Source organism: Hypanus sabinus, chromosome X1 (genome assembly GCF_030144855.1).
Source record: "Hypanus sabinus isolate sHypSab1 chromosome X1, sHypSab1.hap1, whole genome shotgun sequence".
NCBI classification, from domain to species: Eukaryota; Metazoa; Chordata; class Chondrichthyes; order Myliobatiformes; family Dasyatidae; genus Hypanus; species Hypanus sabinus.
Window position 1 is genome coordinate 35,967,626 of NC_082738.1, and position 16,717 is coordinate 35,984,342.

General features: G+C 44.3%; 1 protein-coding gene across 2 annotated transcripts in view; it reads left to right on the forward strand.

The window, feature by feature from the left end:
* LOC132384818 (arf-GAP with GTPase, ANK repeat and PH domain-containing protein 1-like) overlaps positions 1–16,717 on the forward strand; it is a 210,046-nt gene that overhangs the window by 158,175 nt on the left and 35,154 nt on the right. The window contains exons 14-18 of one of the 2 annotated variants that reach the window (XM_059956371.1): positions 4,326–4,385; positions 5,564–5,718; positions 7,926–8,016; positions 9,890–10,112; positions 11,010–11,265. In XM_059956371.1, coding sequence (XP_059812354.1) covers positions 4,326–4,385; positions 5,564–5,718; positions 7,926–8,016; positions 9,890–10,112; positions 11,010–11,265 — 785 coding nt within the window. The remainder of the gene's footprint in view (positions 1–4,325; positions 4,386–5,563; positions 5,719–7,925; positions 8,017–9,889; positions 10,113–11,009; positions 11,266–16,717) is intronic. The other variant, XM_059956372.1, reaches the window with a different exon arrangement.

Below are 16,717 nucleotides of genomic sequence, written 5' to 3' on the forward strand. Positions count from 1 at the left end.
GGGTGTTGCCAGGATGCCTTGAATTTGTTTTTCTGACAAAGAGAATGTTTGTGATGATAAGATTGTGTTCAGCACATATGGTGTGAAGTAAATAAAGTCACACACAGGAGTTCTCCATTAAGGGAATCCACTCTAACGTACCGGATTAAGTCCCACAACGATCAGCAGGTGGTGAAGGGGGCAGGATTGTTAGGTCTGGAAGCCCATAGTCATGAGCTGGCACATTGGGTGGTGGGTGTTTGATTAGTTGCTAGGCTCTTGGACTGAGACAGAAGGAGCACTTCAGCAGCTGCACCCACAAATGAGCAGCCCTATTTAGGATCCACTGACTGTGGGATCTGAGGCTTCAGGACCTCCTACCCGAGGGTAGTAGCGAGATGAGAGCATGGCCTGGATGGTGTGGTCCTTGATGATGGACGCTGCTTTCTGTAGCAGCACCCCATGTAAATATACTCAATGGTGGGGAGAGCTTTGCCTGTGATGGACTGGACTGTATCCACCACTTTCTGTAGACTTTTCTGTTCCTCGGCATTGGTGCTTCCATATCTGGCCATGATCTTTAGAGGCTTGTGAAAGTTTTTGGTGACAAGCCGAATCTAAGCAAACTTCTAAGTAAGTAAAAATGTAGTTGTGCTTTCTTTGTAATGTCACTTAGTGCTGGTCCTACATTCTCCCCTATAATTCTGTGCAGTTAGTGAGGGGAAAGTTCTAGAGACCAATCCTTGATGCAAATCCAATCTGTCAGTCAGCATCAGTGGGAGAAAGGTTAAACATGATAAGTGGTAAATGTTTGTTGCTTCACAGAAGTGCCAGGCTTTGATTGTCTCTAACTAGAGAGAGAGGGAGAGAGAGAGAGAGAATCTAGCCACGTAGCATCAGTAGCATTACCAAATCCCCCCATTATCAACGTCCTGTGATTCAACTGGACCCCCCCCCCCCCCACACACACACACACACACACACACACACAGAGAAATACCATGGCTGCAAGAACAGGTCAGGAAGTGGGTATTCTGTGGTGAGTGACTCACTTCCTGACTCCCCACAGCCTTTCCACCGTCAACAAGACACATCGCAGGAAAATGATAGAATACTCTCCATTTTCCACGATAATTGCATTCCAAACAACTCAAAATTAGTTCCACACCACCAAGGGCAAAGCAGCCTACTTGACTAGCATTCCAGCCACTACCCTAAACACTCATTCCTATCATCACTGGCATGCAGAGGCTGCTGTGTGTCCCACCTGCAAAAATGCAGTGCAGTTACTTGCCCAAGTGACTCCAACAGCATCCCCCAAACTCATGACCACTCACTAAAGAAGGACCAAGGCTTCAGGCACAGGGCAACACTACCACTTGCAGACTCCTCTCTGAGACCACACTAACCACTCATGGAAGTATATCACAGTTCTTTACTGGGTCTGAATCCTGGGCCTCCCTCCCTGTTGGTATTCCTTCACCAAAGAACTGGGTGGCACAGTAGTGTAGTACTCTTACATGCCAGTGACCCAGGTTCAATTTTGCCACTGTCTGTAAGGAGTTTGTACACTCTCCCTGTGATTGAGTTAGCTTCCTCCAGGTGCTCCAGTTTTCTCCCACATTCCAAAGACATACGGGTTAATTGGTCACATGGGTGCAGGCTTCTTAAGCTGGAAGGGCCTGTTATAGTTTGTATCTCTGAATACATTAAAAATAAAATTAGTCAATGAAGAAGTATACTCAGCTTTACCAATAAGTGTTGGTTGGTGAGCATTGTTGGGAACGAGACTTCTGTGGATTGGGTTGACTGTTTACTGGGATAGCAGAAGGCGACCAATTGGTGGAGGTACAAGTGATCCTTCAGGTGCTGGAAATCTCAAGTAATACACAAAAAATGCTGGAGGAACTCAGCAGGTCAGGCAGCATCTACAGACGTTTCATTTTCCATCGAAGATGTTTCCTGACCTGCTGAATTCCTCCAGCATTTTCTCCGTGTTGCTCCAGTTGGTGGAGGCTCTTTATTTTCACCTGCTATTTGAACAAGTTCCCTCCCTACCTATCTGAACAGCAAGTGTAACTTGATGCAGGTTGCGTCAAGCAACTAGGTCCATTGCCTGTGCTGTCACACCCAACATATAGTCTGAGTGAGGTCTTCCTCCGTCCATCCTTCAGTTGAGACGATGTCAGGTCTGCCTGTTGAGATCAATACTTCACTCGTTTCTTTCTCCCGTTTCCCAGTCAGTCATTGAACAAAGAGGGAAAATTGTAATGTAAAGGTTCCTGTGCTTCCCGAAGCTGGTTACCAGGATCCCAGGATCACACCTCCTATAAAGAATCACTCTCATTAAAGAACCCTGCAGCTTCACAGAACTAACAGTTCCACAAATGTTCCATTTGAATTACACCACGTTCCTCTAATTGAGATAAGAAAGACTAAACTTGGAGGACGTTGTCATTTAATTAGCCATTAACTAGATCAGCAAAGTTATTTAGAGGAGCATTTTTATCTTCGAGCTGTCAAGTAGCAGTTCATTGTAAGGAAAGTTCAAGCGGAGGCCTTTCAGCCCTTCAAGCCTGTCCCCCATTTAATATGCCGAAGTTTCACATACTGCCAGTGCCGCATGTTAGAATGTATATCGATCTCAGATCTGAAATTAACATTTCACCTGACATTGATGACTGTTTGCAAGCTTCCTGCACCTTAATTCTTACCAAGATTAGAAATAAAGTTACTGAAACTTTATTTAAAAAAATAAAACTTAATAATTGATGAACAAGAAAAGTGTATGAGTGTGTGTATGTGTGTATGAGAGAGAGAGAGAGAGAGAAACAGATATATAATCATCTTGTACCATGGCTATCATGAGATGAGACATGATAACTATAGTAAAAAATGGTCAGCTGAGATTATGTTGTGATGAAAGACCTTTAACAGTTAATTACTGCTCTTAGTGAAGACAAACATCACTTGAGACCTGGTTTTTACCGTCTAAGTGACTTAAAAAAACTGAATTAGTATCAAGAAACTGGCAGGATGTGGGAGCCCAGTGGCGATAGATCTGGACTAATGATTCAAATCCCTATATGTCATCTGGAGAGCTTAAATGCAGTTAATTAAGTCTTTGGTATGGGTTTCAGTTTATTTTTGTCACATGTAGCAAGATACAGTGAAAAGCTTGTCTTCAATACTGTTCATACAGGCCAAATCATTAGACAATGCATCAAGGTAGAAAAAAGTAAAACAATAACAATACAGAATGAAATGTAACAGCTATCAAAATGACAAAGTGCAAGATCATAACAAGGTAGATTGTGAGGTCAAGAGTCCATCTTATCATACTAGTGAACTGTTCTACCCCACTGTCTTATAACAGTGGGGTAGAAGATGTCCTTGAGCCTGGTGGTGTGTGCTTTCAGGCTTTTGTATCTTCTGCCTGATGGGAGGAGGGAGGAGAGAGAATGTCTGGGGCGGGTAAATCTGGAATTAAAAAGGTAGCATGAAACCGCTAGATTGTTGCAAAACCTATCTGGCTAACTACAGTGAAGGAACTTTGGCATCCTTTTGTGACTTGTATATGAATTTAATCTGCAGCTGAACTGGCCATGCGTGTCATTCAGTTCAAGGACAATAAGGGATGGGCTGTAAATGCTGTAACACTCCTATTTTTAAGTTCAAATTTATTGTCATCTGACTGTAGTTATCATACAACCAAACAAAACAACATTCCTCCAGACCATGGTTCAGCCACAAATGTATATCACACACAGCACATAAAACAAAATATTGCCACAAATAAGTGAATCAAATACGTATAATTAAAATGCCTGTAGTGCGTAGTGAAGGTAAACAGTAAATAGCCCCCTGTCCTAATGATGAGGCCTTATGGGTGGCAGGGTATTCATTGGTCTCACAGCTGAAGGGAAGAAACTGTTACCCAGTCTGGAAGTCCTAGTCCTGATGCTCCTGTACCTCCTTCGTGACAGTAGTGGGTCAAGGAAATTGTGGGATAGGTGGTAGGGATCCTCAACAAAGCTTTGGCCCCTTCGTATGCAGCACTCTTGGTAAATAGAGAGGGAGAGAGACGCAGTGATCCATTCGGTGGTTTATACTATCCTCTGTAGGTCTTGTGGGTTTTGTATAACTTCAAATGCATGCTTTTGAGTGGTTAAATGGTACTGTTTTTTTCATACCCAATATGAGATAGACTGTATCGTCACTCCCAAGCCCTCTCCCTTCGGGCAGCTGTTTCCTTTTGTAGTTGTTGATGTACTCTGCAGTAATCTTCTCTCCAATGTCTTTCTCCAATTGTTTCTGCCTCTTGCTTTGCTGGATTCTGGGTGCAGCCAAACGCAGGGTGTGGAAATTAAAGCGTTTTGGTAGTTTAAGAAATATATACAGAGCAGGTAATGTATTCTGAATTGTATCCAGTGGCTAGCGCCATTGTTGGTTGTTGTGTGTGTTCTGTCTGCAGTATATCTGTGTTCAATTGTTTGTCTTGTCTCTCCTCACATTACAGTTGTCCTTTTGCATCCATGAATGTTAAATCCTTCCTCATGGCCATCTCTGGGCTGTGATTCCCATGTATTTTTTGTTCTTGTGGTTTGGGAAAGCACGTGGAAAGGTGGGGAGGAGAAGGGGCAGACAGGAGTTCAGTGTATATTTGTTTGATAACTTGAAGGAGACTTGTGTTACTGTTCACCTTGTGGGCTGTATATATGAAGAACACCGGCCAACTATTGTGCTGATTTGAAAGAAGTCTTTCCCCTCATCAAACTGCAAGTTAATTGTGGCTGGATATTTGGCTCTTGTGAAAGACTCCAGATGCTAGATCCAGTGAAAATGTGTCACAGGGAGAGGATTTTCTCTGGTTGCGACATGTCAGTGAAATTGCAAGTGAATTATGTTTCTAAAATCATTCTAAAAGAATGTGCAACTTGTGGAGCAGATTTTCAACCCATCACCCCACCCCTAAATGGTGTGGGTCAAGTTCCATTGGTTCTGGCCAAACTCTGCCACCTTTGCCTGGGGCCCTAGTTACCACCCTCCACCTCTCCACTTTGGACAGATTCCTTCTCAGCATTCTGCTCCGAGCACATGACGTACAACAGTGGCTGTGTGTTGTGATCTGCACTTCTAAAATTCGGTTCTGTTGACATAAAAATAAATTCCCCGTGAAGACCTGCCCATTTACAAGGCCACTTTCCATCCTGGGTGGGACTTTGGCTGTTTCCTCCCTCTCCCAGGGCTGGGACATTGAGGAACCAGGGATCAGTCTTGGGTTAGTCCTGGTTTGTCCAGCTGGGTATGTGATAGGATCCTTTTAAATGGATTGATTGATTGAATTAATTTTCAACCTCATGGGAGTTTTTCTTCTCATTGATTGATGTGTAACCATAACTATTGTATTTTGTGTGACTGATTTATCTGCTCCACATGAATACAGGGTTGCATTAGTAAATACATTCATGCACAGCACAATGAGCCCTCCCGTTATACCTCACACCTGATAGCAGCATCAGATTTGCAGACTTTCACATCAGTGCTGGGTTTTCCTATTTCCTTCTGATTTACTCTATCACAGAGCAAGAAGAGAACATTGAGTTCACTATCGTCTCAAGCACAGGCCAGATGTGGTACTTTGAAGCTGCAAATTTCGAAGAGAGGGATGCCTGGGTACAAGCCATTGAGAGTCAAATTCTGGCCAGCCTGCAGTCCTGCGAAAGTAGTAAAAACAAGGTAACTCAATCAGCAAAGACCTGGATGCTGGACACTGTTACTTCATAAGGGTAACACAAACAAAATGCTGTTCAGGCAGCATCTATGGAGGGGAGTAAAGTTGACGTTTCAAGCTGGGACCCTTCATCAGGACTGGAAAGGAAAGGGGAAGAAACCAGGATAAGACAGTGGGAGAGAGGAAGGAATACAAGCTTCCAGGTGATAGGTGTAACCAGGTGAAGAGAAAGGTGGGTGGCTGGAGAAGGGGTTGAAGTAAGAAGCTGGGAGGTAGAGTGCTGAAGAAGCAGGAATCTGGTTGGAGACTATGGAAAGAAGAGAAGGAGGGACATGTGAGGAGAAGAGGGGTGAGGGGGTAAACAGAATGGGGAATGGATAAAGAGAGAATTGGGGAGAGGGGAAAAATTACCAGAGGTTAGTTAAATCAACGTTCATGCAGTCAGGTTGGAAGCTACCCAGACGGAATATGAGATGTTGCTCCTCCAATCTGAGTTTGGCTTCATTACGGCAGCAGAGGATGTCATGGACCAACATGTCGGAATGGGAATGAGAAGTAGAATTGAAATGGGTGCCCACAAGGGGATTTTGCCTTTTGCATTGAATGGAGAGAAGGTGTGTGGAAAAGTAGTCCCCAATCTACGTCAGGTACCGGATACAGTAGACAGACTCATAGGTGAAGTGTTGCCTTATTTGGAAGGACTTTTTGGGATGTTGAATGGCGGTGAAGGGGTAGGTATAGCATTTGTTCTGCTTGCAGGAGTAAATGCCAGGAAGGAAATCATAGGGGAGGGATGAGTGGACAAGGGAATCGCATAAGGAGCGATCCCTGCGGAAAGTGGAGAATGGGGGAGGGAAAGATGTATTTAGTCGTAAGATCCCATTGTAGGTGGCAGAAGATATAGAGAATGACGTGCTGGATATGGAGGCTCGTAAGGTGGTAAGTAAGGACAAGGGGAACCCCATCCCTGTTATGACAGCAGAGGATGGTGTGGATGTGCAGGAGATTCAGTGAGGGCACGATGGTAGGATGCACCTGGAATGACCCCAGTGCTGATTTTTAAAATGCTGCGAATAAGTTGCCCTTATACCTGCATTTGTTCCATTCCTCTTGTTAATAGTTTTCCAGAATTGATGTTGAGCAGCACTGACAGATGGCAGTGTCAGGGCAAGCACCTTGGATGTTTATTTTAATTATCAGTCAACCCCAAGCCACATTGTTCCATTGGGCAGAACAGCACAAAAGCTCAAAAACTGAAATAGAATCTTGGAAATACACAGCAGATCAGCAGCATCTGTGGTAGCAAACAGAAAAGATTAGGATCAATGACTTTCCTGATTCTGGTGAAATGTCATTAAAATGAAATGTTAGATCTGTTTCTCCTTCCTCTCTTACTGCAGAGCATTTTCAGGAACTTATGCTTTTCTTTGAAACTTGTTTTACAGTTCAGGGTAGCCCAAGGTTGAATAAAAGAAAAATTTACTCATTTAGGTTTGACTCTGCCCAGTGGTTCAACTGGGTAACAAACTCCACCTGGAGTCCAGGAGAGACCAAGCCAACGTGGTAGCATAGTGGTTAGTGGAATGCGATTACAGTGCCAGCCAACTGGGTTGAATTCTGCCACGGTCTGTAAGGAGTTTGTATGTTCACCCCGTGGCCACGTGGGGTTGCTCCCACGTTACAAAGATGTACGAGTTTGTAGGTGAATTGGTAACATGGGCATAATTGGGTGTCATGGGCTTGTTGGGATGGAAGGGCCTGTTACTGTGCTGTATCTTTAAATAAAATGTATAAAATAAAAAGAGATTTGCCTGATAAAGAATGGCAGCATAGGGGCAAAGTTTCTAAAACCAGAGCCTGCACTGCTGATGCAGTGACAAGAGTTCAAATCCTACCATGGCAGTTGGGGATATACCTGTAAAATAAGCAGAAAACTACCACCTGGTTCACTAATATATTCAAGTAAGGAAATTTTCCATCCTTGCCCAGTCTAGTCTATATGTGACCCTAGACTCTGGGGCTCTGAAATGTAGGATGGACAATTAAATACTGACTTTGCTGGTAGCTTTCACATCCCCGGAATTAATGATAGAAAATTTCTGAATTCTGGGAGCTTGGCTTGGAACTCTGTGTATTGCGAGAGAGCAGTGCTTTTCATTTCTGTCTTTGTGTGTCCATTGAGCTCACTAAATGCAAACCCTTTGTACTTAAGGCTCGGATGGACAGCCGGAGTGAAGCTGTCGCCATTCAGGCGATAAGGAACGCGAAAGGCAACTCATTCTGTGTTGACTGCAATGCTGCAAGTAAGGACCTATAAATTTTTTAAAATCTTAAAACAGATCATCATTGTCCAATTATATGTGTCGTTTCCTTCAAGGTTGTGATGTCCATTTGAACCAGGCATGCTGTTATACTCCCTTCTAATTGGGTCGTAACTTCACGCTCAGGGGATCTCACTCCTGTTTCAGTCACCCTTCAGAGCCCAAAATCAACAGACCATTATGTTGCCACATGGACCCAGTGCCTGCACTGACTGGTCAAAGTCCAACCCACTGCTAAATTAATCTGCTTTGCATCCCATTTGCTCCTGAAACTGAGTGAACCCCAAACCCATTTCCTTCCTAACATACCTCAGGCTAGAGAACATGAGGAAAGGTTGAGTGAGCTGGGGCTTGTCACTTTGGAGCGAAGGAGGATGAGAGGTGACTTGATAGAGGTGTATAAAATGATAAGAGGAATTGAGGGGACAGCCTGAAACTTTTCCCCAGGGTGGAAATGGATAATATGAGGGGCAGAATTTTAAAGGAATTGGAGGAAAATATAGGGGGGGGATGTCAGAGGTAAGTTTTTCACACAGAGAGTGGTGGTACACATGAATGACAGGAAAATAGAGGGCTATGTTGAGGGGAAAGGTTAGATTGATCTGTAGGTTAAAAGTCGGCACAACATTAAATCTGGTGCAAAATATAAAGTGCTGGAAGAACTCAGTTGGTCATGTACCATCACAACTCCAAACATTGACCATCCCTTCTTCTCCCCAGAGTCGCTGCTCGACCTGCTGAACTCCTTCAGCAATTTTTTTGCTCCAGATTTCAGCATCTGCAGTGTCATATGGCTCCATTTAAATCTGCCGTGGTTTTCTTGCTGGCTTGTGGGAGCACTGAGTTTATGCCAATGCTTATGAGAAACAGTGTATTTATTTCAACAACTTTAGCACCAAGAGATTCTGCTGATGCTGGAAATCATAAACAGTATGCACAAAATGCTGGAGGAACTCAGCAAGTCAGGCAGCATCTGTGGAGGGGAATAACCATCGACATTTTGAGCCGAGACCCTTCATCGGGACTTACCCACCTCTGGAGACAGACTATACTGATATCTTTTATAAACCTACTGACTTTCACAGTTATCTCTTGATTATACTTCCTCCCTCCCTGTTGCTTGTAAAAAATGCTACTCCCTTCTCTTAGTTCCTCTGTCTCTGCCGCATATGTTCTTTCCATTCTAGAATATCTGAGATGCCCTCTTTTATTCAAAGAACAAGGTTTCCCTTCCACCACCATAGATGCTGTCCTCACCCGCATCTCCTCCACTCCAGCACATCTGCCCTCACCTCACACTCCTGCTGTTGTAACAAGAATGGGGTTCCCCTCATAGAAAGTCCTGATGAAGAGTCCTGGCTTGAAACGTCGGCTATTCATTCCTCTCTATTCTGCTGCCTGACTTGCTGAGATCCTCCAGCATTTTGTGTGGGTTGTTTGTTTCAGTATTTTTTAAAACATTTCTGGACAACCAATCAGGAAGATTTTCATCAGTTTAGATTGGACAACAGACTGGAAATTGCGCTCGCATTGCAAACCAGTCAGAACAAAGGTGTCTTCTGTTACTTCTATGTCTCTGTGCCTTGACGCCTCCACATGGTGACAGGCTAAATAAGGGCAACTATCGGGCCTTCTGTTCTTGTCCACTCAAACGTTCCAACCCCACTCCTCTCTGTATCAGCCTATGATCTGAGCTACTTGTAGGGGAAGGTTGGACCACCAGTCTGGTGTCACATTTTGCACTGTCTCTTTCCCATTGCCCAGGCATTTGGAGATTTCCATTATTTTCTCATATTTCATCTGCATTTGCTTAAATAATCAGTTGAGCTGAGACATTTCCTTTTCACTTTTCTAGATCCCACCTGGGCAAGTTTAAACTTAGGGGCCCTCATCTGTATTGAGTGCTCTGGAATTCATCGCAAACTTGGGACCCACCTCTCACGAGTCCGGTCCCTGGACCTCGACGACTGGCCTTTGGAGCTAACCCTCGTGTTGACATCCATCGGGAACGAGATGGCAAACAGTATGTGGGAGAAGAATACTCAGGGGCGCAACAAGCCTACCCCTGAATCTACACGGCAAGTGACTGCTTGGCACTGACCTTTGCTGTGGGCACAGAGAGAGGGATTGTACCTTTGAAAGAATGCTGCTACTTGCAGTGGGAGTTCTGTGCATGAGTGCATATGTGTGTATATGTACGTGTTTGTGTGAGCATGCGTGCATGTGCATTTGAGGTTTTGTGTGTGTATTTATGCACCCGAGGTTCCAGGTATGTATGTGTGCATGAGATCATGTGTGTGAGTGTGTGCTTGTGCTTGTGTGCATGTATTTATGAGTGAGTGTATTTGAGTGCAAGTGTGTCAGTGCATGTATACATGAGTGTTGAATATCTTGTGAATGCACACATGTGCACAGTATGCATACGTGTGTGTGTGTGTGTGTGGGAAGAGGAACTCATTAATGCCACGAACTTAGACCTCCCTACTTATGAAAGGGTATACTGACTTAGAGGCAAGAGACTGCTGCCCACTATGGGTTCAGGGTAAAACCCCCTGAATCCTTCCCTTCATCCACCATAACTCTTGAGTTTGAGAGTGTGGAAATGCAGTCACCATCACAGTCCCATTCAGAGCAAGTGCTTCCAGTGTTGAACTGATGCACCATCAATAACTCTCTGAAACGTGAGGTGAGAAATCGGCTTTTATTGACTGGAAGAAAGAACAAGCAGCAATTGACCACCATGCTACATCCTGGAGACTGAGGGCAGGGCTCAGGCCCCATTCGCCTTTCTACCGGGGTCTGTGGGGGGAGCCACAGGAGCAGTCAGCGGGGGGGGCGTGTCCAGACAGGTATATGTAGTTCACCACATGAACAAAACATTTTTTAGCCGCCATTTTGTCATAAATATCCTGCTCTCATTTTCTTTTCATTTTCTCTCCGTTACCTCTCCCACTTCACCCACTTTTCTGCTACAGGGAAGAAAGGGAAAATTGGATCAGAGCAAAGTATGAGCAGAAGCTCTTTGTTGCACCCTTGAAATGCCGCGAGATCCCCATCGGAAAGCAGCTGTTCAAAGCCGTCATGGAGAAGGACCTTCAAAACATCCTACTGTTACTTGCACACGCCAAGAAAGAGCACATCAACGAATATATTGATGACAAGGACAAGCGGACAGCTCTGCACCTCGCCTGTGAGCTCAAGGATGTGGTGATCACACAGCTCCTGGTCTGGGTAGGTTTCACCCCGGCTGGGTTTCTTTTCCCAGTGGATCAGGAGTCACGTGTTTATTCGTCCCAGAGTCCTAAGCCTAAGCCAAGGGCGGAAGTCATATAAGTGTCCTCTAGTACCCTCACTTTGAGGATCACATCACTATATTTTTGATAGAGATGTACAAGGTGATAAGAGGCAGAGACAGAGTGGGCAGCCAGCACCTTTTTCCCAGGATGGAAATGGCTGTTGTGAAGGTGCATAATTTTAAGGTAATTGGAGGAAATACAGAGGATACATCAGAGGTAGGACCCAAATTTTCTCCTATTGTGTTTAGTTCCGGTCACCTCATCATAGGAAGGATGTGGAAGCTTAGAGAGGGTGCAGAGGAGATGCTGCCTGGATTCAAAAGTATGTCTTATGAGGTTAGTTTGAGTGAGCTTGGGCTTTTCTCTTTAGAATGAAGGAGGATGAAAGGTGACTTGACAGGTGTATGAGATGATATGATGCATGGATAGAGTAGACAGACAGAGACTTTTTCCCTAATGGCTAATATGAGAGGGCAGAATTTTAAGCTGATTTGAGGAAGGTATGAGGGGGTGTCAGAGGTAGGTTTTTTTTTACATAGAGAGCGGAAAGTGTGTGTAATGTGCTGCCAGGAGTGGAGGCAGAGGCAGATACATTAGGGACATCTAAGAAACTCTTCAATAGGCACATAAATGAAAGAGAAATGGAGGGCTGTGTAGGAGGGGAGGATTTAGAATGATCTTGGAATAGGTTAAAAGGTTGGTATAACGTTGTGGGCTGAAGGATCTGTACATGTACTACTGCATGGTTTCCTTAGGGGACAATCTTGCCTTACAAACCTGTTGGATTTCTTTGAGGACAATAGACAATAGACAATAGGTGCAGAAGTAGACCATTCGGCCCCTCGAGTCTGCACCGCCATTCTGAGATCATGGCTGATCATTCACTATCAATACCCAGTCCCTGCCTTGTCCCCATATCCCTTGATTCCCCTATCCATCAGATATCTATCTAGCTCCTTCTTGAAAGGAGATTACAAGTAGAATAGATAAAGGGGATGCAGTGGATGTTGTATATTTGGACTTTCAGAAGGCCTTTGACAAGGTGCCACACATGAGTCTGCTTACCAAGTTAAGAGCCCATGGTATTACAGCAAAGCTACTGAAATAGTTAGAGCATTGGCTGATTGGCAGGAGGCAGCAAGTAGGGATAAGAGGATCCTTTTCTGGTTGGCTGCCAGTGACTAGTGGTATTCCACAGGGGTCGGTGTTGGGGCCACTTCTTTTTATGCTGTATGTCAATAATTTAGATGATGGAATAGGTGGCTTTGTTGGCAAGTTTGCAGATGACATGAAGATAGGTGGAAGGGCAGATGGTGTTGAGAAAACAGGGAGGCTGCAGAAAGACTTGGACAGATTAGGAGAATGCACAAAGTGCCAGATAGAACACAGTGTCAGGAAATATATGGTCATGCGTTTTGGTAGAAAGAATAAAGGCATAGACTGTTTTCTAAATGGGACAAAATTCAAAAATCCAAGGTGTAAAGGGACTTGGGTGACCTCGTGCAGGATTCCCTGAAGGTTAACTTGCAGATTGAGTGAGTGGTGAGGAAGGGAAATGCAATGTTAGCATTCATTTCAAGAGGTCTAGAATACAAGAGCAGGGATGTGATGTTGAGGCTTTATAAGGCACTGGTTAGGCCTCACCTTGAGTATTGTGAACAGTTTTGGGTTCCTCATCTAAGACAAGATGTGCTGACCTTGGAGAGGGTTCAGAGGAAGTTCACAAGGATGGTTCTGGGAATGAAAAGGTTATCATACGAGGAACGTTTGATGGCTCTGGGTCTGTACTCACTGGAATTTAGAAAGATGAGGGGGATCTCAATGAAACCTTTCGAATGTTGAAAGGCCTAGAGAGAGTAGATCTAGAAAGGATGTTTCCCATGGTAGGGGAATCTATGATAAGAGGGCACAGTCTCAGGATAGAGGGGTGCCCATTTAAAACAGATATGGAGAAATTTCTTTAGCCTGAGGGTGGTGAATTTGTGGAATTTATTACAACAAACAGCTATGGAAGCCAGGTCTTTGGGCGTATTTAAGGCAGAGGTTGATAGGTTCTTGTTTGGACATGGCATCAAAGGTTACGGGGAAATGACAGGGGAGTGGGGTTGAGGAGGGGAAAAATAGGATCAGCCATGATTGAATGGTGGAGCAGACTTGATGGGCCAAATGGCCTAATTCTGCTCCTATGTCTTATGGTCTTACGTATCAATTTAGATGCTCCCCTCCCCTGCCGCCTTATTCTGGCTTCTTCCCCCTCCCTTTCCAGTTCTTTGAAGGGCCTTGGTCCGAAATGTTGACAGTTTATTCCCCTCCATAGATGCTGTGTGATTTGCTGAGTTCCTCCAGCACTTTGTGTGTATTAATCTACTGGACTACTTTCATCTCTTTTCTGAAGGGGTTTAGCTCTCAATAATCACTATTTTAAGTGCTCTCCTCCTGATTAAAACAGATTAATCATGAACATGAGAAAGTCTCCAGATGTTGGAAATCCAAATCAACACACACCTCCTTGGCCTTCTGTCTCTTTCATCAATCAACTTCCCAGGTTTTTATTTCATCCCTTCCCCTCCCAATTTCACCTATCACCTTGTGTTTCTTTCTCCCCTTCCCCACCTTTTAAATTTACTCCTCAGCTTTGTTCTCCAGTTCCTCCAGCATTTTGAGAGTCAGTGGATGTTGTTTATTTGGATTTTCAGAAGGCCTTTGACAAGGTGCCACACATGAGGCTGCTTAACAAAATAAGAGCCCATGGTATTACAGGAAAGATACTAGCATGGATAGAAGATTGGCTTACTGGCAGGAGGCAAAGAGTGGAAATAAAGTGGACCATATCTAATTAGCTGCTGGTGACTAGTGGTGGGTGCTGTGGGGGGGGGGGGTCATTGTTGGGACCACTTCTTTTCACCGTCAGTGATTTGGATGAAGGAATTGTCAGCTTTGTGGCCAAGTTTGTGGACCACACGAAGATAGGTAGAGGGGCAGGCAGTGTTGACGAAGCAGCGTATCTGCAGAAGGACTTAGACACATTGGGAGAATGGGCAAAGAAGTGGCAGATGGAATAAACTGTAGGGAATTGCATGGTCATGTACTTTGGTAGAAGGAATAAAGGTGTGGATTATTTTGTAAATGGGGAGAAAATGGAAAAAATCTGAGGTGTAAAGGAACTTGGGAGTCCTGGTGCAGAATTCCCTAAAGATTAACTTGCAGGTTGAGTTGATGATGAGGAGAGTAAATGCAGTGGTAAAGAGGACTAAAAGAGAAAAGCAAGGGAGTAAAATACAATTCTGAGGCTTTATTTGGCATTGGTTAGATAGTACATGGAGTATTATGAGCAATTTTGGGCCCCTTATCCAAGAAAGGATATGTTAGCATTGGAGAGAGTCCAGAGGAGGTTTAGAAGAATGATCTCAAGAATGGAAGGGTTAATACTTGAGCAGTGTTTGATGGCTCTGGGCCTGTACTCACTGGAGCTTAGAAGAATGAGGGGAAATGTTCTGGAATTGCACAGTGCTGTAAACTAGCAGAGCAATGGTTGGACAGTTCGCTCACTATGAGTGGGATGGTTGGTACCGGCGAAGTTACACCATTTCCGATGCACATGCTGACTTTGTACCTCATCACATCCAAGGCTCAAGACAGTGGTGCAGCTAGTAGAATGTCTGCTTTGCAGCCCTAAAGATCCAAGTTCAATCCTGCCCTTGGGTGCCTTTTGTGTGGAGCCTTCATGTTCTTCGTGTGAGTGCATGTTTTCTTCTGAATTCTCCTGTTTCCTTCACATCCCTTAAGGTGTACAGGGGGTTCTGTGAGTTGCTGCTGTAAATTGTCAATAGAGAGCTGATTTGATGTGAATATGGAGAGAAGAAAATAGATTAGGTTATGATTAGTGTTTGACGTTTAATGGTCAGCACAGATTCGGTGGGTTGAAGGGCCAGTTTATCTGCTGTGTCCCTCTGACTCTTAATTTGGATTCCTAGCAGAGGGAATAAAAGAACATATAAAAGAGTACACTTGGAGCTCAGTCACGCGAAAGTAATAACTTTGATTAATTATTTATGAACATTATTTTGTATATCTCTTTGGTTGGCTGCACATCACAGAAAGAGACAAAGGCTTCACATGGTAAATTTCTTGACAACCACACAGCTGTTGCCGTGCAACCAAATGCAGTATCTATTTGGATGTAACACAAGCAAGCTGTAAAGAGACTGACAACACTCTAATCTGCGATCGGTGCTTTTAATGGAGCGATAAATGCTCCCTCCCTGCTCTTCTCTATGGGATGTATGACATTCATTCCTTGCCCTCTAACTAGCATCTTGTTTGAAGGTCCCTTGGCAATAGCAGCCCTTCCACAGTACAGCAGGGAAATAGTCATAATGTAATAACTTGATAAGAAGTAAGATTAGATCTGCCATATGCTGTGTGGCCTTGCTTGCAGCCTATACTGTCCACTTTAGTCTGGCCTAGCCTGACAGTGGACGGTAGGCTTTTAGTTTTATGAATCTCCTTCACAGTTTAATGTTCTTCCCCACTCCTGCGTTACCACTGGAATGAACTGCTTTGAGATTGTAATTATCAATGCCTCCCATTCCGTGAACTGCAAAGTGAGTTGCTCAGTTCTCTCAGATTGAAGTGTATGAACCTCAGATTACCTCTGATTGAACTGGAACTTGAGAGCACTTTCAAATGCCAGTGCTTTATTGGGCACTCAGCAAGACGTTTTCTGTGAGCAATACTCTGCTCCTCCAGCCACACTAACATTGTGGAATCAATTTCCTTAATGATTCAAATGCATAGAGCTCCTCAGATGAAGGTGTGTTCCATTATTTTTATTTAAACTTTCTGCAACTTTTTAAAACCCCTGCCTCTACTGAAAAAATTCCAATCCTCTTCTCCCACGGACCGTAAAAGCGCCCATGTAGAAGCTTACAGCAAAAAGGAGACAATTTGACCCTTTGGACCTGTACTAGCTCTTTGTGCAGGCTCTTCAGTAAGTCACATTCCTTACAGCATACGACATCCCGCCTTTTCCCTTTTGTTCTTCCCCTTCCAGTGTTTTCTTGTTTTTTTCCTTCCAAACGTTGCTGGAGTCACAAAGTCATACTGCGCAGGAATTGTCTATCGGCCCATCATGTCAATTCTGACCATCGTACTTACCCATCCTCAGATACCAGGCCCTGCATGCATGCTGTCTCTGAGATTGTGCCCCAACACATTCAGTGCCTCAGTACCTTGTGCATCATCCACGTCCCCCAACAACAGCCCAAGGATGGTACCAACATGAGAGTGCATAACATGGTTGGCTGCACCCTGCCTCCTGGCACAGGTTTACCTTCCTGGGGATGGAGAATGTTGCAGCAGCTGACATCCTGTGTAATGAGGAAAGG